This window comes from Marmota monax, unplaced genomic scaffold (assembly GCF_021218885.2).
Source record: "Marmota monax isolate L192 unplaced genomic scaffold, Marmota_monax_Labrador192_F-V1.1 WCK01_AAM20220418_F8-fsc00108, whole genome shotgun sequence".
NCBI classification, from domain to species: Eukaryota; Metazoa; Chordata; class Mammalia; order Rodentia; family Sciuridae; genus Marmota; species Marmota monax.
In genome coordinates this window covers 3,489,943-3,517,086 of record NW_026694593.1, presented here as the reverse complement: position 1 = coordinate 3,517,086, position 27,144 = coordinate 3,489,943, and the positions used below count along the sequence as shown (strand labels likewise).

General features: G+C 43.5%; 1 protein-coding gene across 1 annotated transcript; it reads left to right on the top strand.

Annotated features, from left to right (window-relative positions):
* The first annotated feature begins 17,477 nt into the window (after positions 1-17,477).
* Positions 17,478-18,193, top strand: LOC124077539 (small proline-rich protein 3-like). Its single transcript, XM_046421985.2, has 2 exons — positions 17,478-17,705; positions 17,778-18,193. The coding sequence occupies exons 1-2, from the start codon at positions 17,478-17,480 to the stop codon at positions 18,057-18,059; spliced, it is 510 nt and encodes a 169-aa protein (XP_046277941.1). The 3' UTR covers positions 18,060-18,193.
* Positions 18,194-27,144: the final 8,951 nt, after the last annotated feature.

Genomic DNA, 27,144 nt, shown 5'->3' with positions numbered 1-27,144 from the left:
CAAATCAGTCCCCTTGTCTGATCTTTAGCTCCACAGCTGGAATTTGAGTGGGAAGTTCAAAAAAAATTGTAAAGTCGCCCCAAACAAAGTTGCCATCACTTTTAAAATAGACGAATCCTAACATGACAAGTAGATCCCAATAAACTTAAAGTACTGATAGGAGAATACTAAGAAGGTCCAACGGGAAGACTCACCTGGTGCGCAGGGAAGTTCAAGCTCTCTGGACTCTCAGGTCTGGCGTGTGGAGTCTCTGTTTGACTCGCTTTTTATACGGAAAACAAGCCCTATCCTAAGGAAGTAGGGTTTTTTTTTAAAAACTGCTCTGTCTTCATTCCAGTTTAGTGATGGAGATCTCTGGATCAACTTTTTTTTCTTTTTTTCCAGCGCTTACCCTCTGACAATGATGTCACCTGGGCATGTCCCCATTGTCCATCTTTTGTGGTATGGTTGCTGTGGGCAACAGGCTTCTTGCGGGGTAACGTATTACAACGGAAGGGAGTTCTCGGTCTGCCAGGACCAGGAAAAGTCATGCTTCTTGACCACAGCCCTCGTCTTTAGCCCAGATTAATCCTATTGGGCTTCTCCATGCTTGAAGTGGATGTGTGGATATTAATAGGCATTTCTGGTTCTTCAGGTAGGGCATGGGGTGGTGCAGAATAAGTGAATCATCTGGTTTTCAATCTCTCCGTGGTTCTAAGTCATCAATAAGAAATTAAAGGGCCAAATGTCTCTTTTGGAAATGAGTGATTTTCATTTTGGAGACCTTAAGATGCCATGTTGACCAGGGAGAGGAGAGGTGCCATTGGCAATGGGTGATCAGGATTGACAGGCTCTTCCTGACGTGATGGCACAGACCTGAAGACCCTGCCTCTTATGGTGTCTTTCTTTCCTGGGATGACAAAGGAATAAAAAAGAGTTCTGGTTCTCTGAGTTTGAACAGAAGCCATTTCCTCTCCTCACAAAAGGAGGAATTTGAGGTCACTCACTCCCAGTTGCCCTGATACCCAGTCTCTTACTGGGTATGGTCCGCAGGAAGTCCAAACATCCCCCGAGCTCGGGTCTGTGGATAGTTTCTCCCTCCCACCACCGGACCGCAGTGTGACCTCCCATCAACCGGATACCCTAGGTCTGGCCACCACCGTCCGCTCCTTCCACCTGTTCCCAAAGCCAGAAGTCATTCTTTGCCCTCAGCCTGCCTGGTCATGGTATGTACTCAGCCTACGGACAGTTCTTATTTTTGCAAAATAGACTTGTAGGTCCATGAAGAATAGTGGAAGCAGACAGAAAGGACGGAAGGAAGGAGAGGTGACTAGAAAGAGAATAAGAAAAAGGAGAAGGAGAAAGGAGGAAAGCGTGAGATGCAGACATACTAGGGAACTGTTGAGAACCTAGGGCTGCCTTTGAAAACGAGTCGCCATGTTGGACGGGCCTCACAGTGCGAGCTGAGAAGAGTTCATCAAGGAGCAGATGCCCCACTGCCTTCCCATCCCCTCCCTTCTCTGTTCGTGTCTGAGAAGCCACCCCCTGGAGGTGATGCCAGGGCCAATGTCACACTAAGCCCCGTCTCTGAGATCACCCTGGCTTTTCTTTGGAGTGAGATTCAGGTTCTTTTTTTCTCTCCCAAACCACCTTCTTATAGCCCCGGATGCAGGGAACCCTGGTCATTCCCTGCTGTTCCACCAGGTCTCTTATCCACTGCTCCTGCTCCTCCGTCCTCCTTCATTGATCTGAGACCTTCCTGGGACCGTTGGTGGAGGGCACCATGTACCTCTCTAGCTGACCTCAGCTTGCCCCCATGTTCACCCTTGATTCCGAGCCTTGGTTCTAGAAGAAACTTTTCTTGTTTCCTGTGTCCCTTCCCTGGGTGAACACCCTCCTGCCCTTCCCTCTGGTGCCTCATTCACCCCAGCACAGCCTGGTGCCATCAGGGTCTGGAGCTCCTAACCTGGACCCACCCTGTCATTCCTGTCCGTTTGGTCAGGCACACTCAGTGGCTGGGTGTCAGACTCTTTCTGTCCTCCCAAGAAGCTCTGTTTTTCCTGAGCAGTGTTAGGTGTGCCCACGAATCTGGGCTTAGCTTCAGAGAGGGTAACCCGGCAGCTTCTGAAATGAAGTCCCACATCCCCTGGAACTTGGGTCTTCCCCACTGTCTCTCTTCTCTGGTGGAGGAGGCTGATGTTTGTTTTTTTTTTTTTCCCAATTTCATTTTCCTGGGACTTTCTTAGGACTTATTTGTGAATGGTACTGGATACCTCCTGGGCACTGTCCAAAAATCTTTTGGACCTTGTTCTTGTACCTGTAGTAGCTAAATGATCTGTTCTCAAGTGCTGTGTACGGCTCTTCTCTTTCTTTGCAGACCCAAAGTCTTTCTGATGCCACAGTCTGTGGGAATCTTCAATGCACTGTGGATATGCAAGCTTGAAGTCCAAATCGGTTAACACCAGTGGCCATATTTTGCCTGTGGAAGATATTAACTAATAGATGATGTTCCCCTCTTTCATTCCCAGGATAACCCTTGAATGACATAATTTTCCTGTTATCTTAGTTGGTTCTGAGCATCAAATTTCAGCAGCCTGGAGGATTGCAAGTTCAAAGCCAGCCTCAGCAACTTGGTGAAGCCCTAAGCAACTTAGACTCGGTCTCAAAATATAACAATAAAAAGGGCTGGGGATGTGGCTCAGAGACTAAGTGCCCCTGAGTTCAATCCCTGGTACCATAACAAACAACAAGAAAAATTTCCAGTTGCCCTCCTTGGTGGCTACCTACTTAGTCACCTATTCTTTACCAATTTTTTCTTTTGCTTGGTTTCTACCTTCCTTAATCCCACATTCCTCCTCCCTAAGATTATGTTCCCAAAACATAATCTGCACATAAATCTTTTTCTTATGCTCTGATTTGGAGGAATCCAGTCTGGTGTGTTCTGAAACACATGCTCTATTGAGATAAGAAAGAAAGAAAGGAAGGAAGGAAGAAAGAAAACTGCCTGGTGATGGGAAGGAGTGCTGAGGCCAAGGTCAATACAAACCCATGTATCTGGATTGTGGAGGACAGAGTCCTGCCCGTGGTTGAGCAATTGGAAATCTCAAACGGACCCCGTGGTTGTGTATTTATGTACTCTCCTCTACACACTCTGTTTCTCATTTATTCGGGGGAGTTTGTAGTCCTGGATTTGACCAGGTAAACATAGTGCATCTTAACCCCATGATTGAGGGAGACACAGTGTACTGGCGGTCTCAGGGTCTGCGTTGTGCAGGAGACACCCTAGCCATGAGGATGTCTCAGTTGGTCAGTCCCTGGCTCTGGGGCTCCAGGTACATGCCCTGGGGCTTTAAGGTCACCAACCCTGTCACCGTCAGCATCTTGTTGCAGTTGCTAGCTAAACCAGCCATCACTGTCCAGCAGGATTCTGCTCACCAGCAGACAGCTGACTTGCAACAATGAATAGTCTTCAAAAGGTGATGTGTGCACTAGAGTTCCATGTTCCCAAAGTTGAAGGTATTGTTGAGCATGTGATGACAAAGTGAATCATATCGATCACTTGAATTCTTCCTGTAAGGCTTGCTGTGATTTATAAATCACATAGAGATGAAATAACTTGTTGCAGTGTTTGCCAATACAGTTTGGTGCCACTGTCTTGGTTCTTGCTAAAGTCCCAGGGATTTACCCTTCCTTCATTTATATTGAACAATCTGTGCAGTATTAATAAAATGAAAAGACAAACTGCCTTCTTATTATTTTGTTATCAATTTTGACATCAGAGACTCCCTGATAGGCATCTTAAAGACCCCTGAAAATCTGCACATCCTACTTTGGGAACTGCCCATCTAGAATAACAACTTCCATGCGCCTAGATTTACAAAAGTATGGCAGTCTCTTCTTTGGGCCCAGTGACATTGGCCTTGGGGCAAGACAACATATGAAGCCTTGAGATGGGAAGGACCCACATCACAAACTACAACTTCACAAGTTACTATCAATAAAAATAGTCTTGCCAAGGTCGCTATACTTTGGAGAAGGGGCAAGTGGAAAGAACACTATATAGCTACTGAAGATTTGACAGATAAGATCAAATTACAAAAAAAGAGCTCATTTTTTTTTTAGCCATTTGCATATTCTATTCCTCACAGGTATCAAGAATTTGTCATTTTTTTTTAAATGCAGAAATCTGATATTTACAGAGGGGCTCATACAAGTGATAGATGTAAGAACCACAGAGCACCAGGGGTGAAAGAAACCACCAACCCCACATATGCTCAGTGCGGATCACTCACCCCCTCCGAGCTTTCTGCTTGAGTTTTCTGGATAGAATTACAGGTTGTAGCAGAAAAGTCTGCACCGTACCTGCCTTTACAAGCTCAAGAAAGTCTAAAGGAAGGTGTTGGTAAAGTAAGAGAAGTCAGTGGACATATAAAGAGTTGAGAAGTTTTCTAATCAACAAGGGTATGCTTTGATAGCTCAAATTGATGATTGTGATAATGAGTGGCTCCCCTTCCTTAATTTTGACAGTTTTTCCTCTTTTAGTAAATTGTTCTAGGAACTGTAAACATCCTCTCCATTCTTATGCAATCATTCCAAGAAAATTGCCCTTTTATAAAACAGCATGTATTGGTAATAAATGACCCTGGCATTTAAGTTGTCAGCAGAAGAAATCATCATGATTATGTCTCTTAAAAGCAAGTGTTCTAGAAAACAAAGCAGATGCTCTTCCAAGAGAACTGCTTGATCTCATACCCTGACATTTGCCGTGTGGTAGAGAATACCAAAAATTTTTTTCACTTGACTTTCTGATGTGATTGAAAATCAAATTTGAAGAGTGGCAGCCATGGAGAGTAATCATTTGTAGGATTATCATAGAGAAGCGGATCTACCAACGCAAGGCTGGACTATTATTTCTCAATTAACGCACCTGCTGTCTGAAATGACTGAAGGGTTCAGGCGGTCATGCTGCTACGCTGGGGCAAAGGCTCAGGACTGGAGCATCGGCTTCTCCTGGAAGTTTGGATGCCTATGACAATTGAAGAATTAGAAGATTTTCCAACTCTAGACTTTCTTTCATAAAATTTACTAAGTACCCACAATGTTCTACCAAATGGAATCCATTCCTGTTTCAGTCAGCTTCGAGTCGCCGTGACTGAACAAAAATGGCAAGAACAGCTTGAGGAGGGGACGTTTACTTGGGCTCACAGGTTTAGAGCTTCAGTCCATAATGGGCTGAGTCCATTGCTCTGGGACCCATTTGAGACCAAGTAACGTGGTTGAGGGGCATGTTAGAGGAGAGCTGCTCGGCTCCTGGTGGGGTCAGGAAGCAGGGAGAAAGAGGGTAGGGGATAGGGCAATGGGGAAATGAACCCTTCCAGGGCTTTCCCCCAGTGACCTGTGTCCTCCAGCCATGCCCCACCTGCCTACAGTTACCAACCAGTCAGTGCGTTCAAACTAGAATGGACTGATGAGGTTACAGCTCTCAGAATTCACCCATTCCACCTCTGAACACTCCTGCATTAACAGGAGATTTTGAGGAATGCCTCGCATCCAAACCATAACAAAATGTATTATAGTTTTCAGATATTTCTAATTTTTGAAGCTATCATATTTTAATTTTATTTTAATAATTCCAATATTATGTATAATGTATTACATTATACATAATATTGGAATTATTATGCCATATTTGTATATGCATTTAACATAATTTGATCAGTCTCAGCCCCTTGCCCAGATATTTCTGTTTTTGAGAGCTTCTGCCCTATAGAGGAAGAGTTACAGGAGTGGTTTAGAGTCATGTATAAATATTTTTTGAGGATAGAAAAAGTATGTATACAGAAATTTCTGCACTAGAAGATGTCAGCTCTTATGCAGCAAGAGTATTTTCAGTTGACAGTAATAACCTACTTACTTATCATTTTGATAAATGTGTTAATCAATATTAAAATAATTTATAACTTGACTATCAATGCTATTATCTTATGGTAATTTTTACCTAAAGCCAATCTAATATTTTTAGTCAGTTGTTATCAGTCACAATGAAGAAAAATATTGCAAAAGAAATACAAGATAAATGGGTGTTAGAACAAGTTAAAAATAGAGACGCTGACGTCTGGGAAACACAACTCTCCTAACATCACTATGATGTCCCTACAGAGCTGCATTCTTACCTCTCCCAGATACACCGTCCTCTCACCAGGTCCTGGTGGAACTCTCCCCTGTCTGGAAAATGATGCTATAAAAAGACCATGTATCCTAACTCCCAGTCTTTACCCAACATGCCAGTGTGGATTATAGGACAGGGAAGCTTCAGTAAAGACTTCTAAGCATTTAAGAAGTACGTCCTGGCCAAGGGTTGCCTTATGATCCTTGAGCATGTACGCCAGTGGCCATGGAGGTTAATGAGCAGAGAGAAAGCTCTGGACTCAGGGCCAAGAGAAAGGGAACCAGAGAGTGCCTGATGGGGAGCAGAGTCAAGGGAGAGTGGGCTTCCTAACACACAGCAGGTCGGGGTTCAGACTGACTCCTGTTCCTCCTCTGTCCTCACGGAAGTCCTTCCTGAAGTTTCTTGCCTTGTTCCCCTGTGACATGTGGCATTCGCAATGAGACAGGGATAGTTGGTTGTTTTGTTTTTTGGAGGGCGGGTACTGGAGATTGAATCCAGGGCTGCTCAACCACTAAGCCACCTCCCTTGCCTCCTTTTAAAATATTTTATTTAGAGGCAGTGTCTTGCTGCGATGCTTAGGGCCTTGCTAAGGCAGCTGAGACTGGCCACTCATGGTCCTCCTGCCTCAGCCTCCCAAGCCACTGGGGTTACAGGCGTGTGCCACTACACCTGGAAGTTTGCCTTTTTTTAATATCAAAGTATTTTTGGCCCAAAAAGGCCTGGTCTGTGAGGATCTGGAGACGACCACACGTCACTCAGAGGTCCCAGACGTGAGAAGGTGGATGAAAACTATTTCATCCCATGTGCAGACTTCTTCACGAAAAGAAGGGAGAAAATATTCTTAATGAAGAAAAGAGTGGACTGTGGCATGCTTTGGAGGGTCGTGGGCATCCGTGTTTCTGACCTCTCCTGGGCCCTGGCAGGGTTTCCATGTCCAGAGTCAATACAGGTAGCGGGTGTCACAGAAACGCGCTCTGCCCCCAGGAGCGTGCCCAGGAGTCATGAAAATCCTCTCTGAGCCCAGGAGCAAGTTTTTCTCCCCCCAAGACAGACTTTTTCTAGGTTCCCACAGCTGTGTGAAGTAGAGGGAGACCCTGGAAGGTGATGGAACTGTATGGAACCAGGACATCGAATCCCTGATGACAGGGAGGAAAAGGACATTCCTACCAATCTATATTCAGTGACCTGTGACCCCAAAAAAATGTTTTTCCAAGTCACTGTAATCATAGGCTTTTAAAATTAGATCATTTACCATACTCTAAACATTAATCATTTTTAACTTTAATTCTTATCCATTTGCTAGAGATAGTTGCTGCGCCCCTCCCCTGACTCAGGCAATGGCAAGGCCCTACTGAGGTGGATGGCGCAAGGCGTCCATCCTCTGGAGGAGCGCAGTATGTTTCTGGGAATGGGCTGTTTTGTTTTTGTATTCCTTTAATAAGTACAGTTGTGACTTCTCATATGACCATTAAGTATGAAGGAAAAAACATGACTTTCCCAACTAATGCAACTACTTCTAAAGAATAGATCTGTTTGCTCTAAATGCAATGATTCAGCTGTGGAGGGTAAATTGTTAATGTTTAATGAAAAACTCCCTGTATTCCTGTCAAGGAAGTTTTTGAGAAATTAAATTAAAATCTAGAGAAGAAGAATTAATGTTAAGAAGACAGATTGGTGCTTGGTACTGGGCTACTTGTTCCTGTGCACAGTGGTTTGTGCTCTTACTCTTGTTTGATTAAAATTAATAACAAGTTAACCACTTGCCGTAACCATGGCACCGATTCCAGTCAGTAAGTCAAGAAAGAATAGTCAAGGTATAGGCCAATAGTTTGGGACATTTCTAACTATTATTAAAAGTTAACTAAGCAGAAACAGCTCAAAGCAAAACGCGAACTGAAAGTACAAATGCTGGCTTATGCATAAGCCAAGATACATCCTTCTATTCTAATTGTAGCTACGTAATATTTTGTTTCTTTGAATAATGATTCCTGTTTTGTAACCACAAAGTACTGTGAGCCTGCCAAAATGAAAAGTATATATGATCAGCTTCACAAGTAAAGATTGGGATCAACACCTTCACTTTGGTGTTTGTGTTGTTTCTCCACCCCCCTTTCGCCGACTCCTCACCATCCGTTCATCTCCTGAGACCCCCTGTTGGAGCTGGTCTCCGACAGATAGTGATTATCTGTAGTTGATTAAAAAACAAAAAAAGTGAGTTAAGTAAACTAGGATTATGAATAACTGAGGTTTAGCATGGTTTAAAGGGTTTTTCTATTTCTTAAATAATTTTAGTTGTAGTCAAATGAAGAAATTTATATTAATGTACAACATATAAGATGGAAACATTTAGTAATTCATATTTAATAAAAAACATTAATAATGTCTATCTTTTAGAAATATCTTTATTTGTTCTAATTAGCTAGACATGCCAGTAGAATGCATTTGACACATTTTTACATAAATGAAGTATGATTTATCATTCGTCTGATTGTACAGATGCAGATTTACCTAGATCATGTAATTATATATGAATGATATCTATGTTAATGGATGTACACAATCCCATAATATGTATGTGGAAGCTTACCCACAATGGGGGTTCGGGGTAGAGAAGAAAAATTCAATAGATTAGACAAAGAGGAATGAAGGAAGGGAGAGGAGAGGAAAAGACAAACAGTGGAATGAATCTGACATGGTTTTCCTACGTACACGTTTGAATTCACCACACTGAATCCCACCATTGTGTACATCCACAAAATTTGGGTCCTAACTAAAATAAGCTATATTCCATGCTTGTATAATTATACCAAAATGGATCCAACTGTCATGTATAACTGAAGTGAACCGATAATAAATTCAGTTTACTTATAACTTTTATTTACAAAAAGCAAACAAAACAAAGCAAATGCCAGCAAGGATGTGGAGAAATAGGGACTTTTATACCCTGTGAGAATGAAATTAATTCAGCACTCTGCAGAACCGTGTGGAGGTTCCTCAAAAGCCTGGAAATAGAGCCAGCATAAGATCCAGCTCTCTCTGTCCTGAGTCTATATTCAAAGGAAATGAACTCGAGTCCAAAAGAGGTAACTTCACGCCCGTGTTTATTATGGCACTATTCACAAGAGTGAATAAGTGATATGGAATAAGCTGAGGTTCACATTCACAGATGAATGGATAAAAAAATATATGTGGTAAATATGACGGGCATGGTGGCACACACCTGTAATCCTAGCAACTCAGGAGGGCCACCAGGGCAGGAGGACTGCTAGTTCCAGACAAGTCTCAACAACTTAGCAAGACTGTCTCAAAATAAAAAAAGAAAAAGATGTGGGGATGCAGCTCAGTGCCCCTGGGTTAAATCCCCAGTATCGAAAATTTAAAAAAGAAGATTCACACAGCCTTTGACTAAAGAGTTCTTTTTCTATTAATTTATATTCAAACACAGAAATGACTGGTATGTTAAGTTATTCCCTGTAGCATTATTAGTAATTGTTAAAGATTAAAAAGAAACTAAAGGAGCTTAATAGCACACACCTATAATCCCAGCTACTCAGGAGGCTGATGTGGGGTATTACAAGTTCAAGACCAGCTCCAGCAACTTAGTGAGACCCTATCTCAAAATTAAAAAAAAAAAAAAGAACTAAATGCACTGGAAATATAGCTCAGTGATAGAGTGGCCCTTGGTTCAATCCCCAGTACTTCCAAAAAATGAAGGAGGAGGAGGAGGAGAAGAAGAAAGATACAAAAAAGGAAATGTACATATAGTAAATACACACAATGAAATATTATTCAGCCATAAAGAAAAATGAAATCCTGTCATTTGCAGCAAAATGAATGGAACTGGAGGAAATCACGTTAAAATAAGTCAGACCCAGAAAGACAAGTTCCTCATGTTTTCTCTTACATGTGGGTCCTGAAAAGAGATCGGCTGAAAGGGAAGGGAGCTGGGAGGGGAGGCAGGGTCAGGGCTAGGGTAGAAGAAAGGTGGTTGTATATGCTCAGTGCACACCATATGCATGTGTGGGAACACTACAATAGACCCCATTAATATGTACGATTAAAATGTGTTAATAAAATAGGATGAATTTTAAGCAGGAATTAAAAGGAAGAGAATATTTGATCCAATTTGGGTGAATAATCAGCCTTGAATCTTCTGAGAGAGAAATGTAAACAAATATTGTAGAATCATGTAGGTCCATAAGTAAGATTTCATAAATACTGTATTTTTTCTCTATAAATTACTGAATATATTGGTATTTTCTTTGTATTATCTTAGTGCAAAATTTCAGCTAATATTATGTAAGACATATTAAAAATGAAATGAAAAATGTTCACTTTCAAATTAATCGTTCTGGTTTATTTAAGATTTTATAATGATTATAAGTTATCATTGTCATAGGAAAATGATTATATATTAAAAATAATAGGGCTGGGGATGTGGCTCAAGCGGTAGTGTGCTCGCCTGGCATGTGTGCGGCCCGGGTTCGATCCTCAGCACCACATACAAACAAAGATGTTGTGTCCGCCGATAACTGAAAAATAAATATTAAAATTCTCTCTCTCTCTCTCTCCCCCTCTCTCACTCTCTCTTTAAAAAAAATAATAAATTATGGTGCTTCATGCATTAGTTACAGTAAGATAAATGAAATGATTCAATCTAAAAATCCCAAGATTTCAGTGGCTTAGAGCAACAGAAGTTTAGTTTGTGCAAATATCATAATTGAACTTCGGCTATCAGGAGGTGGTATTTCACTCAGAGCCTGACCCTAGTGATTCCCATCATCCTCCAGGGTCTTCTCTCTCTGCCTCACACTGCAGTGTGAACCTGGAGGTTTGGGTAAGGAGAAGGAAACTTGCTCCTGCTCAGGTGAGCCCAGATGTGCTCTTCATCACTTCTGCTCACATTTGAGTTAATATTCCATGATTCCATCTAAATGTGCTCAAGTTTGGAAAATACGCTGTGTCCAGAAAAAGGAAGAGAACGTAAACAGGGCTGATCCTTCAAAGCTTGCCACAGTCCACGATTTTTGATCATAAAATATATATTTCTGAAATTCTTATAAAATACCTCCTCTTGAGGAAATCAGAACAAAGCAGAGTCACCTGCCACCAGAGAAGAAAAAAACTAATGTCCCTGCGGATGTGGGACTCACCTTAGAAACCACTGGGCTTACCCTCTCTGAAACTGAGACCAGATTCCTAGGCACACCCAAGACTGCTCGTGAAGAAACAGAGCTTCTTGGGAGGACAGAAAGGGCCTGACACCCAGCAACTGAGTGTGCCTGACCAAACAGGAATGACGGGGTGGGTCCAGGTCAGGAGCTCCAGACCCTGATGGCACCAGAGGGAAGGCAGGGGGTGTTCGCCCAGGGAAGGGACACAGGAAGGGAGTTTCTTCTACAACCAAAACCAAGATCAAGGGTGAACCCAGGGCAGACCCTTACTGCAAGTTGAGTGTCAGTCAGCCAGGCTGTGGGGACAGATCAGTGAGACGGAAGGACCCAGGGCAGGGGGCAGGCTCCCGGGTAGAGTGGCATGTCTCACCAGAGCTCCCTCTGTCCCCGGCTACTGAGAGGTGTATTGAGGAGGAAGGGGACAAGGACCCAATCCTGAAGAAGAGGTAATGGGACACCAGAGACTAGAGACTAGAGCTTAGGTGTGGCCGTGACCCTGTCACCACCCCAGAGGGAGGTGGCTTCTCCGACACCAGCAGAGAAGGAGGAGATGGGAGGGGAAGGCTCCTTCTGGACTCATACATAAAGTTTGTCATAAGACAGTGACTCACTTTCAAGAAGCCGTCTTATACTTGGTTATCTCTCTCCTTTGTTCCTTCATTGCCTCCTCCCTCCCTCTTCTCCCTTTTCCTGTCCTTCTCTCCCATGAACCTATAGATCTGTTGAGAAAAATGGTCACCTACTGACTGAGAACCTGCTGACTGAGGCAGTGCATGGGGCTGAAGCACAACTGGATCTAGGAAACGGGGAGGGAGCTGACGGCGGTGGCTGGGTGATCATGAGAAGCGACACAGCACTGAGCAGTGGGCAAGAGGAGCCATTCACATCCGTGACTCTCAAGGATGTCTGGATTTCCTAAGGGCCACACAGAGCCACTAAGAGGTGGTGTGTTCAGGGCAACTCTAGGTAGGTGACCTCAGGTTCGCCTTTTTGTACTGAGAGGAAGTGGATGGTATATGAACCCAGAGAACCAGAGCTCTTTTGCCTCTGTGTTGCCCCAGAGAAGATAGGTAGATACCGTAAGAGACAGGGTCTTCAGGACTATTCCATCATGTTGGGCAAATCTGCTCAAGCCTGACTGTCCATCTGCAGGACTTATGTGTCAACATGTCATTTTGAGAACGATATCACCAAGACAGAATAAGAGAATCCAGCCTTTGCTCTCCCTTTACAAAGATAAACTAGCAATTATACACAGACAATTTGGTGAAAACCCCAAAATTGGGGAATAAGAGTGTGTCACCTTTACGCTTTACAGAACTGAATAAAAATCTGCTTTAAAAGCATAAGAGATCTGGTCTCTCTAGGACAACATCATCCCTTCCCTTCTCCCAAGTCAGAACACCACCACCCAGGGCCACACTTCTCACAGAGGGTAGAAAGCACAGGGGAAGCACCACACTCCACTTCCCCAGCCCTCTGAGATGCTTTCTAGAAAGCCCCTTCTGTTCTCAGCTCAAGCAGAATACAGGAGGGAACTGAATGGCTAGCCCATGTGAGCCCAGGTAAGCAAGCGGGCAGAGCTCACAGAGACCAGCATGCACAGGGCTACACTGGACCAGAGATTCCAATATCATAGTCACCACAAAGCCAATAGGGTCACTCCCAGAAGAGGTAAGAAGTATTTCTTTTCTTGACCTGAGTTCTTAGTTACCCAGCCTCTGGGCCTAGCCTGAGAAAGGGAAGACTCTCACAGAGGATTTCAACAACGAGCAGGCCACAGCTGGGAGTCTAAACGCACTTCCTGCAGCCTCAAAGACCCCCTCCAGGCCCCACCCAGGCTGAGACCAACCAAAGCTGAAAACCAGGCAAAAGGCACCCACTGGTTCTGCCACATTCAGAAGCTCAGTCAGTGTTGGCCTTAGCCTCAGAGGGAGGGAAATCTCAACTTGCTTTTTTATTGAGAAGTGGATTCATCCATCCGGATCCATGTAATCACAGGGGTACTCTGGAAATTGTATAAATAAATGAAAATTAAATAACACGTTCTTAAGCAACCAATGGGTCAATGAAGAAATGTAAAAAATTTCCTGAGTTAAACGAAAATGGAAATACAAATTACCCAAACTAACAAAATACAGCAAAAGCAATTTTAAGAAGGAAGGTCTCAAATGAACGGCTTAACGTTAGACACTGAGGAACTAGAAAAATAAGAAAATCTAAACCCAAAACAATAGAATGAAGGAAATAATAAGGAACAGAGCAGAAGTAAATTAAATAGAAATTTAAAAGCAATACAAAGATGAATGAAACCAAGAATTGGGTTTTTTTCTTCTTTTTTTTGACAAGTCAAAATCAACAAACATTTGGCTAGACAAACTAAGAAAAAGGTGGGGAACTCAAATAAAATTGGAGATGAAAATAAAAACATTACAGCTATAAACAACTATACACCTCAAAGTGAAAAAAAATAGAAGAAAAGAATAAATTCCTGGACACCTACAACCCACCAAAATTGATTCATGAAGAAAGAGAAAACCTGAATAGAACAATAATGAGCAGTAAGATCAAGTCAATAGTAAAAAAAATTTTCATCAAATAAAAATCCAGGACCTGATGACTTCACTGCTAAATTCTACTAAGCATTTAAAGAAGGACTAAAACCTGTTATTCTCAAACTATTGAAAAAACCCTTCCAAACTCATTCTACAAAGCAAGCATTACCCTGATACCCAAACCAGATCAGAACACAGCAATATCAAAAACCATTGGTCAATATGCCTGACGGACCTAGATGCAAAAATTCTAAAAATCCTAACAAACTGAATTTAATAGCACATTGAAAAAATAATGATAAGTAGGATATAAGGCTATAAGGATCATCCAACGTCTGCAAATCAATGACTCCGATACATTACATTAACAGGATCAAGGACAAAAATCATAGGATCATTTCAACAAATGCAGATAAAGCATTTGATAAGATTCAGTATCACCTAATAATAAATACTCTCAACAAATTAGGTAGAGTAGGAATGTCTCTCTACACAATAACGGCTCTAAAAGACAAGCCAACAGCTAACAGCATACAGAATAAGGAAGGACCGAAAGTTCTTCCTCTAAGATTAAAGACAGGGTGAGGATACCCACCTTCACCAATTTTACACAACGCAACCCTACATTAAGAGTACGAGCCAGGGTTTAGTCAAGAAGTAAATAAAGGGCATCCAAGTTGGAAAAGAGAAAGTTAAACAGTCCTTGTTTGCGGATGGCATGATTTTGTACATAGAAAACCCTGTGGACTTACACACACACACACACACACACACACACACACATGCTGGAACTTTTTAAGTGAATTTAATAATGTTGTAGGACAAACAAACATCAATACACAAAAATCAATATAGCAATTCTACACGCTAATGGGACACTATCTGAAAAAGAAATTGATAATTATCCCATTTACAATACCCACTAAAAGAAAGTACCTAACAATAAATCTAACCAAGGAGGTGAAATACCTTTACGAAGAAAACTATAAAACACTGATGAAAAAAAATTGAAGAGAATACAAATAAATGAAAAGACACCTCATGCTCATGGATTAGAAGAATTAATGTTTAATTAATTAGAATGTGGTGAAAGGGGAACTCCTATACCCGCTTGGTGGGAATGTAAGTTAGTACAGCCATTATGGAAATAGGGTCAGATGTCTCCCTGCTAAGCACAGAATTACCCTTATCCTTCAATCCCACTACGGGGTGCACACCCAAAGGAAAATAAACCAGCATGTTGAAGAGATACCTGCACTCCAGGGTTCATTGCAGCACTCTTTACAGGAGCCAGGATATGGAATCAACCCAAATATCCGCCAAAAGATGAACGGATGAGGAAAACGAGGAAGCATTCCCAACCGGATACTGTATGGCCATAAAATACATGGAACCTTGTTATTTGTGACGACCCAGACGGAACTACAGATGATTATGGAAAGTGAAACGAGTCAGGGAAAGAGAGACAAACATCACAGGATCTCACTCCTACGTGGGATAAAAACAAAAAAAGATGGTTTCATGGGTTTGAGAGAACAGTATCTACTAGATGCTGGAGAGAGTTGGTCAATGGGTATGATATATAGTCATATGAGCTAGGTCAGTCTCTGGTGTTCCATGGCACCATGAGGTGAATATAGTTAGCATAATGCATAGTATTTAAAAAGAAAACAACTAGAAGAGCGAATTCTTAATATTTTTTGCATTAATGATAAAAGTTTAAGATGATGGATATGCTAATTACCCTGACGGAGTTTCACCTAATGTATACATGAATTAGAACATCACAGTGTGCCTCACAGTTGTGCATCACTGTTTCACGTCAATCAAAATATTTTTAAATTCTAACATTCAAAAAAGTCAACAGGAACAGCCCGGCACAGTGACACACGCCTCTATCCCAGCAGCTTGGGAAGCTGATGCAGGAAGATTCCAAGTTTGAGGTCAACCTCAGCCCTGGACGAGGCTTTCAGCCACTTAGAGAGACTCTATCTCAAAATAAAAATTAAAAAGGACTGGGGATGTAGCTCAGTGGTAAAGCTCTGGTTCGAATCTCCAGTACCCAAAACCAAAAACAAACAAACAACAAAAAAAGTCCATGTGTCATCTCAGGGCCTCCACCAGAGGCCCACTCACTTCCAAATCAGGCATTCCAGCCTTGTCTCCCCTCCCAGGCCTGAGCCCACCCACGACGAGTGAGTCCATCTGTTACCACCTTCCCTATGGCCTCCCAGAAGAACCAGAAAGGTCTCCTTCAGCTCACGTCCACTTCAACTACGGAAATGCCCAACAGGGTCAATTCGAGTAAAGATGAGGGTCTTGACAAAGAAGCTTCGTCCAGCGCTTCCTCCTGATTTAACCCACTGCCCCCGAGCAACCTGCTGCCCACAGCAAACACACCACAAAGGGTGGACAATGGGACAGGCCCTGGTGACATCCTTGTCAGACAGTAAGTGTGAAGAAATGTTAAGCCAAAGGTTTTCGTCACAGATGCTGGAATGAAGGCAGAGCGGCTTTCCAAAATCACATTTCCTGAAGGCAGGGCTCATTTTCTGTATAAAACTCCAGCTGGCTGGAGACGTCACCCCAGACCAGAGAAGCCACACGGCTCAGCATCTGAGGTAAGGCTCCCCGCTTGGAAGTCTGAAGTTACCCCCTGGTCTTCCATTGGGACTGGGGACTTTCTGCCATTCTAAATGCAAAGGCAGTTTGTACCTAAGGGTGCAAATGTAGGTGCTTTTTACTTTTCCCTCAGATTATAGCTGTGGGACCGAGGGTCAGAAAATGGCAGTGATGTCTGGAAACGTTGTTAGTACCGCTTTCAGTGACATTTTAATTGTCCCTCTGATGTATCGAGACTCTTCGGTGTCAAAGGCAGGGCATTATGCAATTTTGATGCTTAAAAGTTAAGTCCTTCATTGCTCCTCAATTCTATAATCCTTCAGAGAATAGAATACGTGGGAATAATTCACTAACATTCAATTATTAAAGTGTTCAGTAGAAAAAGGGAGACAGGAGCTCTGCTGGGGGACAGGAGGAAGGCCAGTTGGACTCGGGGAGAGGCCTGGGGAGGACACGGGGACAAGCAGCCAGGCAGTGGGAAGCCTTCCAGAAACCACCACACGGGGGACAGTGTGGACAGAGGCTCCCATGGAGGCCCAGGGGAGGTCCCCACAGAGCTTCCCTGGGAGAGCTAGGGCACTCTGCAGGGTGGACATGGGTGGGGACACGCCACATCTTTCCAGACTTTTGAAAACCTGGGGCCTTCCATCAATCCTAGGAAGCTGCTCTGTGTGGAGTGGTCTGAGTTCAGTTTCTGGGTCACGTGGAGGTTTCTGGATGCTCCAGGCAGAGAGGAAGCAGAGGAGGGTCCAGTCGCGTGGGACTCAGCCAGTCACTTTGACCTTTGACCTTGAAAGCGTGCAGGGACCATAAAGCCTCCTCTGATCTCAAATTCACAGAAACAGAGAGAGAGAGAAAAGGGAGACTCTCCCTTATGAAGAGGTGCCCAGTGAGAGCCATTGCCATCAAACTGAGCTTCTTCCTTGCTTCTCCAAACTAAGTCACTCTTCTGCCTCCAGGTCCAGCCTCCCCTGAAGCATGAGTTCCTACCAGCAGAAGCAGCCCTTTGTCCCACCCCCTCAACTGCAGGAGCAGCAAGTGAAGCAGCCCTGCCAGCCTCCCCCCCAAGGACCGCTGGTTCCCACAATCCCAGAGCCGTGCCACCCAAATGTCCCTCAGCCTGGGAACACCAAGACTCCAGAGCCAGGCTGCACCATGGCTCCTCAGCCAGGCTACACCAAGGTCCCTGAGCCAGGCTACACCAAGGTCCCTCAACCAGGCTACACCAAGTTCCCTGAGACAGGCTACACCAAGGTCCCTGAGACAGGCTACACCAAGGTCCCTCAACCAGGGTACACCAAGATCCCTGAGCCAGGCTGCACCATGGAACCTCAGCCAGTCTACACTAAGGTCCCTGAGCCAGGGTACACCAAGGTCCCTGAGCCAGGCTGCACCATGGAACCTCAGCCAATCTACACCAAGGTCCCTGAGCCAGGATGCACCATGGAACCTCAGCCAATCTACACCAAGGTCCCTGAGCCAGGCTGCACCGTGGTCCCTGAGCCTTTCCCTACAAAAGTGGCTCCAGGCCCAGCTCAGCAGAAGACCAAGCAGAAGTGAAGCCGTCCAGAGCCAGGTTCTTCAGGAGCTGAGCACCACCTGATGAACACCCTCTTCCCATCTGCCTCTGTCTCAACTTCCAGTAGATGTCACAATCAACATGTTGTCACCCTGAGTCGTGGTCTCTGTCTTATTCATATTCTAAATCTATTATTATAAATTCTTCCCCTGTGCACATTCTGAGAAGTACTCTGAGTCTCTGAACTAAACAGAAGGTCTTCGTTCCTGTGTTTGCTCCAGTTGCTCAGAGATCATTTGAAGAGGAATTCTGGATGGAAAAAAATGTGTATTTCTGCTCTTTCCCATTAAATTACTTTTACCTCTGTTCCTGGCTGGGTGTCAGTGGCTAAATTTCCACCCTTTCTTGGTCTCCCGTTGTGAGTCAGAGCGTATGGACAGGGAGGGGTTAGTGTATGCATCATTTGTTAATCCTGGCACTGTGCACTCCTGTGAGGTTATGGAGACACATTCAGAGGGCATTACAGGGATAGCAGCAGGGTATTGTGCAATGACAGCCAGAGCCTGTCACCTTGGGCAGCTATAGGTAGAACAAGACTCTCTTCTTACTCTGGCTGAGTCACATCTGAGTTCCATGATGTGGGTCCCAAGCCACTCCTGATCCTCAGTTTTCTGCCTCTAAGTCTCCTCCTCCTTCCAAGAATACATTATTCCTTCGCACTTGAACCTCGTGTTGTTTTTCTTCTCTCGTTTTTTCCTTTCCAGGACACGTATTCTTCCACACGTTGTCACCGAGGCACCCTCAGTGTGCCTTTCTACACTTACATAACCGCCTACACAAATTCCACACTCATTGCTCAGCCAGTGCTGCCTTTGCTGGGCCCCGGCCCTGGGCACAAAGTCCTGTGGCTGGACCAGCATGAGGGAGGAAGACGCACTGCACTTTCCCTGGGAGAATTTGCAGTTTTCCCTAGGAGTTTGGTGCCTGTGCCCTTCTCATCTAAACATGTGCACATAACACCCTCTCCCTCTCTCTATTCCCCATCCCTCTTTTTCTCTTTCCCCCTGAATAACCCACAGAAAGTTTTATGCATTGATTTCAAATAAGAGGTGAGTTTTAACGAGTGACTAGGGCAGGAATTTAAATTCAGGTGAGGCAAATAACCAGTTAACAAATTTGCAAATGAACAGGGCACATGCTGTGAACTCTAGGAGTGAAAGGAGTGCTTTAAGAGCACCTTCAAGTTTTCAAGAGCCCGGTTTTCTAGAATCCCAAACAGTCTGGTCTTCTTGATTTCAGAGGTGAGCCACAGGGGCATGGATCTATGAGGAGAAGCAGAAAAAAGAAAAAAAAAAGCAATGTAAAAGTTCGGAAGGACTCCAGGATTCATCCGTTGACTAGTCCATAACACCAAGAGGTCTGGGGCAGGTGACGGGGAGTACGTACCTGCAAGATGCACAAGTGCTTTGGGAAGGTTTGGCAAGAGCTCAGAGATGTTTGGAAACCGTAAGATAAAAATCGTCTAACAGATCATTACAAGATGATGAGTAGTTGTCAAACTGGCAGGAGAGAATGACGTACCTTACGTGTTAGACACATGTTGAGGTGGCTTCACAATCCTGCTGATCTCAGTGGTAGGAAAGGCTAGAGGCGATTCCAAGACTGATCACAATGAAATAGGCTAATTCTGGGCGGGGAAACGGGCTTTATGATACAAAGCTATTGTGAATGAAAAATAATACACTTTCGTGGCTCATATTATTTGGGGTTGCTTTTTAAAATACATTTTTATTGTGGAAAATATATGTAGAACAAAATTTACCCTTTTAAACATCTTCAAGTACACAATTTTGTGGTATGAATTTCGATTCCATGTTATGCATCTTTGCAAAAATACATGCTTGTATGCAGGTTTATAGACGATAAACAAAAACCCTGATATTAAATTCAGCAAAATGTAAACTGTGGTCATTTTTAGCTGCTTTTTGCGAATGCTCATTTTAATAGCTCTATTTTAATAAGTATTTTAATATCTGTTTCCCAAAAGAACATGTATTATATATTATTTCATATTTATTTTTATAAATTTTATTATCATATTTAAAATAAGAGAAGTCAGACAAGATGTTGCTGAGATAGAAGAAAAATATATTGGCCCACAAAAGCTTTCCTGGGCTGTGCCCAGATCCCATACGGAGTTCCAGGGTGGGGGCTGCTTTCTGGTTGAGTAGCCATGGGGTCTTTCTTCCCTGCATATCCTCATCAGGATTCCTCCTCTTCTGTGAAGGATCCTGGGACACTCCAACACCACCCACTCTGGAGCCCAGGGGCTGCCCGTCTTGCCATCTGACGGACAGCTGATGCCAGTTAAGTGGGCAGTCGGGCCCTTCCGGCTTCAGCAGTGCTTTTCCCTCAGCCCCTCTGTGACAGGGCAGAATTGTCATGCCATCCATTGGGCGAGCCATTTAGAAAGCAGAGTTCTGCTTCCGGTGAAGAGCTTGAAGTCCAGACTACACAGATTGCACACTTTGGCAGATTTCATGTCCATAGACTGATTGCTGATCTTGTGCAGATTTTTTAAAAATGCACATTTTGTTTCTCTTAACGATTCTTTCTTGTTTTCTACACCTTTGTTTCTTCTTCCTACTGCAGCCATGACCTTATAGTTGTTGGGGGAGGCCGGGTGCAGTGGCGCACACATGCAATCACAGTGGCTCAGGAGGCTGAGGCAGGAGGATCACGAGTTCAAAGCCAGCCTCAGCAACAGTGAGGCGCTAAGCAACTCAGTGAGACCCTGTCTCTAAATAAAATAAAAAATAGGGCTGGGGATGTGGCTCAGTGGTCGAGTGCCCCTGAGTGCAATCCGTGGTACAAAAAAAAATAGTTGTTGGGGGCAAATATTTACTTTCTGGCTCAGATAGAAACTGGTTATGAAGGCAGTTTGCTGTACTGTCATGGCCCTCCATATTTCTGACTGAAATAAGTCTCACAATGGATCCAGGCCAACCACTTTCCCAAACTATTTTTTGTTAGCCCCCAACTTAATTTTTCCAGTTCTGTCTCCTCTCTTGTGTTTTATGCTCTACCTACATCTGATCTCCTACCTGATCCCTGCCACCTCACAGGCCTCCCACGAACAAGTTAACCAATCTGGGAGACTGACCCAATATGCTGCAGCTTTTGCCAAACTGCCCTACACTTCCCACACTTGCCATATCGAGATTCCTGCAGGGACACCTGAGTTCTCCAGACTGTCACGTCCACAAGGGCAAGAACCTTCTGCCCATTCAGGGCTTCTCCAAAGACTCAGGGCTGAGCTTGCTGCCTGCCAGGTGGTAGGAGTCAGTCCACCCCTGCAGAGATGCTGAGGAAAGGTTTGTGCCTTCACTGAATGGTGCAGGGGATTTGAGGATGTCTGCACTCTATTCCCCAAACACAGCCCCCTCCTGCCTTCAGCCTGATCCTCCCCATCCATGCTCACCTCCCTACACATCTTAAGCCACAGTAGTCCTGAGGGCAAAAGCCACCTGCTCTTTCCTAGCTGTATCTGCAACACCCTTGGAAAGAGGTGTCCTGTATCTTCTGGAGACTAGGAGAAAACTGAGATGGTTTCTTTACCAAACCTAACCAAGAGGCTCCCAAATATGAACCTGTCCCCTTTTCTTTAAAATGATGATAAAGATGATAGAAGATTAGGAAGACCCAACATCAATTTCTTATTTAAAAAAATTACAAGAAATATGATAAAAAGTTTAGGACTATGGGATATAAAGTATAATTATCAATAGTATATTAATCTATAATTTATGACATAAATTGAATTTTTATTTCCTAGAACTACTTTTTTAATTCATTCACATATTTTTCATTGATTTTTTTCTTCTAATGCACTCTGTATTTATTTGGTTATGTTAGTGGTGATGCTTTTTAAATTTTTCCTAATGCATTATAACAACAAAATACCTGAACTTTTTCACAGATCGGTTGATGAGACTTTCATCATGCCATTTGTACCTGGATACATTACTTTAAAATGGAAACTTAGTTTGAAAACACTTGAATTATGATTCCTATAATCACTTTTATTACTTCAATTGACATCTTTTACCACATTCTGGTAATCAATGTTCCTACCACTATAACAATGGCCAAGCAAAATGTACTATTCGTGTGGTTTATTGGTCAGGGTATGTTCTCTTCTGTAACAAAAATCCCCCAAAGTCTGTGACATCGTGGAATAGAATCCTATTTCTCATCCATTCCGTGGTCCTTTGTGGACTGGCGGAACTCGCATCCTTCCATTGTGTGACTCATAACCCTCAGCACCCTCCTTCCATTGTACCCTACATGGCAGATAGGAAAAGAAGTAGTAGAGAAAGAACGCTTGAAAGAAGTGGAGGTGATTGTCTGCACTCGGGTGACGTTGCATCAGCTAGATGTCAACCACAGGGTCCCACACCACAACACAAGGCTAGGTACCCAAAATGGAGACGGGGATGTTGTGATCACTCACAGTTCAGCCACAGTCCAGCCATCTGGGATGTTGGTTTTATTCTAATTCTGCATAGACATATTCACCTGTGCCCTCAGAAACCCAACTCAGAGTCCAGGGAAGCCACAGATCCACATCCCAGTCCAGGATCTTTGGGTAACATAGAGTCCTCTCCATCATGTCCTCTCAGTGTGGCTCTTCTTAGACCAGAAAACTGGAATATAAGGAGCCAGTTGGCAGCAGTGGGATAGGGATTGGATAACCCCAACAGAAAGGAGAAAAGAGATAAAAGACCGACAGCTAGAACCAGAGTCGTAAGAACTCTGACCGGCCTCTGAGTGTCATGTGGAGGTCCACCCTCCTACCAGGGGATGGCACTGCATAGGAATGCAGACCAATGGAATAGAAGACTCAGAGACAGATCCACATAAATACAGTCATCTCATCCACTTCGTATGTCCTCGGCTCCTCTCTCTGGAAGGTGGTCTTGGTGTCGGGAGGTCATTCACTGTTCATTAGCTGCCTGAAGTGGGTTGCACAGTACAACGGAGCCGGCTCTTCTTGCCCCCACAGCCGTTTCAAGACTTTGAAACACTCACACTTGGCTCATGGTTTCTTAGGGAAAATAAAACAAACAAGCAATTTCATCAATAATCTAGCAAGCTTCTGATTTGTTTCCAGTAGTAATTATTACTGGATAATTATTAATCATTATTCCCTTGGCAACGGTTTTCAGATTCCTTTCCTTGACCTGATTCTCAAGGCCAGCTTTACTCTCCTTCCATTCCCTAGCTCTCCTGTGCTTAAACACCTTCTGCCCAGGGCTCTCCACAACAATATGGGTAGGAAGACACGACATCCTGAATCTCATCTTTTCCATAAAGGTCAGACTTTCTGTTTATTGGTTCTTTTTAATTATACGTGACAGTAGATTCCATTTTGATATGATTATACAAGTACGGAATGTATTTTATTCTAATAGATCCCAGTCTTGTGGAAGTACATGGTGGTGAGAGTCCCCGTGGTGTAGTCATGTATGCACTTAGGAAAGTTATGTCACATTCACTCCACTGTCTTTCCTTTTCTTATCGCCCTCTCTTCCATTCATTCCCCTTTGTCCTTTGTCTAAACCACTGAACTTCTCTTTTTTCCCTACTGTCCCCTTATGTGGGTCAGCTTCCACATATCTAAGAAACATTTGACCTTGGGGTTTGGGGGATTGGCTGATTTTACTTATCGTGATAGTCTCCAGATCCTTTCATCTACTGGCAAATATCAGGAAGTCATCCTTCTTAATGGCTGAATAATACTCCATTGTGCATATATACCACATTTTCTTTATACATTCATCTGTTGAAAGGTTTCTAGGTCAGCTTCATAGCTTAGCTATTGTTAATTGTGATGCTGTAAAAATTGATGTGGCTATGTCTCAATAGTATGCTGATTTTAAATCCTTTGTATATATACAGAGGAGTAGGAGAACTGGGTTGAATGGGGGGTTCCATTCCTAGTTTTCTGGGGAATCTCCATACTGCTCTCCTGAGTGGTTGTACCAATTTGCAGTCCCACCAACAATGCATGAGTGTACTCTTTTCCTCACATCCTTACCAACATTTATTGTTGCTAGTATTTTTGATAATTGCCATTCTGACTGGAATGAAATCTCAATGTAGCTCTAACTTGCTTTTCTCTAATTGCTAGAGATGTTGAACATTGTTTCATATATTTATTGACGATTTGTATTTTTCTTTGGAGATGTGCCTCTTTAGTTCCTTTGCCCATTTATTGACTGGGTTATTTGTTGGGTTTTTTATTTGGCATTAAGTTTTTTTAATTACTTTGAATATCCTGGAAGTTAAAACATTAACTGAGGTGCAGGTGGGAAAGATTTTTCTCCCATTCTGTAGGCTTTCTCTCTTCATACTCTTGATTGTTTTCTTTGCTGTAAAGAAGCTTTTTATTTTGATTTCATCCCACTTATTTTTTAATCGATTTTATTTTTTTAAATACATGACAGTGGAATGCATTACGATTCTTATTACACATATGTACCACAATTTTTCATATCTCTGTTTGTATATAAAGTATGTTGATTTTTGATGAAAAGCATAGTCAGAGGCATCATAATACCAGACCTAAAATCATATTACAGAGCTGTAGTAACAAACACAGCCTGGTATTGGCACTGAAACAGGAATGCAGGCCAATGGTACACAATAGAAGACACAGAGACAGATCCACATAAATACAGTGATCTCATACTAGACAAAGGTGCCAAAAATATACATTAGAGAAAAGATACCTTCTTCAACAAATGGTGCTGGGAAAACTGGAAATCCATATGTAGCAGAATGAAATTTAACCTCTTTCTCTCACCCTGCACAAAACTCAACTCAAAGTGGATCAAAGACCTGGGTATTAACTCGAAACTCTGTGCATACCAGAATAAAAGGTAGGGCCTCCTACACTCTGATATATCAGCTCAGGAACTGACTCCTTGCCAAGAAGGAAGTAAAGGTTAGTCTTAGTGGGTGCAGGAAGTAAAGGTTAGTCTTAGTGGGTGCAGGTAGTAAAGGTTAGCCTTCATGGGTCAATCTTTAACCAATTCTTGTATTCTGTTCCTCTTCATTACTGTTGCAGATCGTCCACTTCCTTCTTGACTCCGTCCATACTTGTCAAAGGAAGTCACCAGTAGTCCATACTCATCAACTCTCTGCCCCTTTCCAGAGACTTCTTTTATCACTACGAGTTTCCTGGGCGAATAGTGCTGTTTAAATAACAAAAACATGTTTGCTGAATGTTCTAACTTGGCCTAACATCTAAAGAGGTGCTAGGGAAAAAGTGGAGCGGAAGGCAGGCTGGTGTCCAGTAGTGGGAGCGTCCTCGGTTCCAGACCCACACAGAGCCAGTGCCCTCACACATGTGTCTCTAATCCGCAGCACACGAGGCGAGGGGAATGGGGTCACCCCCTTGGCTGAAATGCCAAAGAAGAGGACTGTGGTGGGCTCTGGGCCGGGATTTTAGGTGGGAAATCTCTAAGTACCTTTACGGGCTCGTGTAACAATAAACAAGATCCAACAGGTGTCACACGGCTTGTGGTCGAGGGTGCGTTTTCCCCAACATTCAGTTACTTTTGTATTGGCGACCTTATTTTCACCGTAACTTCACATACTCATAGTACAATGTTAATTAGATTTATTTTAAAAGGATTTTCACCAGAATCACTCCGGGGTCTTGTTACCACACGAAGAGGGCATCCAACCCACTTCAGGACAGGTTAATGAGAAAGAATATCTCCCAGACACCGAGACCACCTGTCAGAGAACAAGTCGGTGTTATATGAAAGAATCTCTGTCATCCCTGTCAGGAGGGTAGATTCAGCTCGCCTGTGTAGAGGATTTCAGAATTCCTACGGCCCAGATTCTAGCTCTCCTCCTTCCTTCCATTTCTAATGATGCTGTCCAGTCCCTGCCCCACTGTGGCAAATTAGGTTGTGGCAGGGTAGAAAAGACTGGCCTCTTTATTTTGTAGTTTGCTGGACCAAGAAGGAATGCATGGCCCTTCTTTTATATGTGAATCTAATTCACTCTCAAATAAGTAACTCTTCCTTTGTAAAGTAAAACTCTGGCAAACAGGAAGGTCCAAGGAATACAAGTAACATTTGGGACCTGTCCTCTGAGCTAATTACTTCTGCACACTGTGGAGCCCACAGGGTCTGCGGAAGGACTTGTCCTAAGGACACGCCCGCATGTCCTAAGGATGGCGGGCAGCAGAGGGTAAAAGCAGAAGACAAACCTGCTCTCCTTCAGCCCTTGCCCCTTGCCCACGTATGCTTTCCAGAACATTCCAGGCAGCCCCCAGCATTTGCATCAGACATTCTCCTACCTGGAATGCTCTTCCCTCCGATGTCTTAGTAGCTAACCCTTCACTTTCTTCCAGTCTTCCTCATCTCAAAGAGGACCTACAACCACTACCCTCACCTTCGTGGTGCTCCTAATTGCCTATACTATTCCTTTTCCATCACGTTTAATGCATAATCTACATGATCTTCATGTTTACGGATTACTTATTTCCATCCTCCCCTCTAGAATGTGGGCTTCATAAGGTCATAGACCTTTGTGGTTGTTCACTGACACACCTCAAGAGTCTAGAATACCCTGATACACTGCAGGCCTTCCGTTGTCAATTAGACAAATAGAAAGAGTTCCTTTTCTATCAAGCCAGAAGGTGCTCAGAATTTTCCATTGTCACCTGTAATCCCTGGTAAAGACAAGGCTAGGGAGGGCCTCCCTGCTGAGCGCACACTCCAGGAGGGAGGTTCCGGGACATGTCATTACCTGACACTCCTTGGCTTGTCATCCTAGATGACTTGCATTTAGCTTGAGAAGTAACTGACCCTGCTCCACCTTGAGCTGTCCACCTCTCACCACAGGGGCTGCCGCAGTCCCCCCAGGGCTGAGCCTGAATTCTGAGAGTCAGTCTATTTTGGAGTGACCAAATAGTGTTTGGAAGGTAAAAGCAGATGAACGTTTGCTGTTTCTGTGTTTTTTCTCATGTGGGAGGGAGGAGATATAGATATTACATGATATGTGTATGGGAAAGTGCTGGGAATGAAGTCTACCAAAGTATACTAT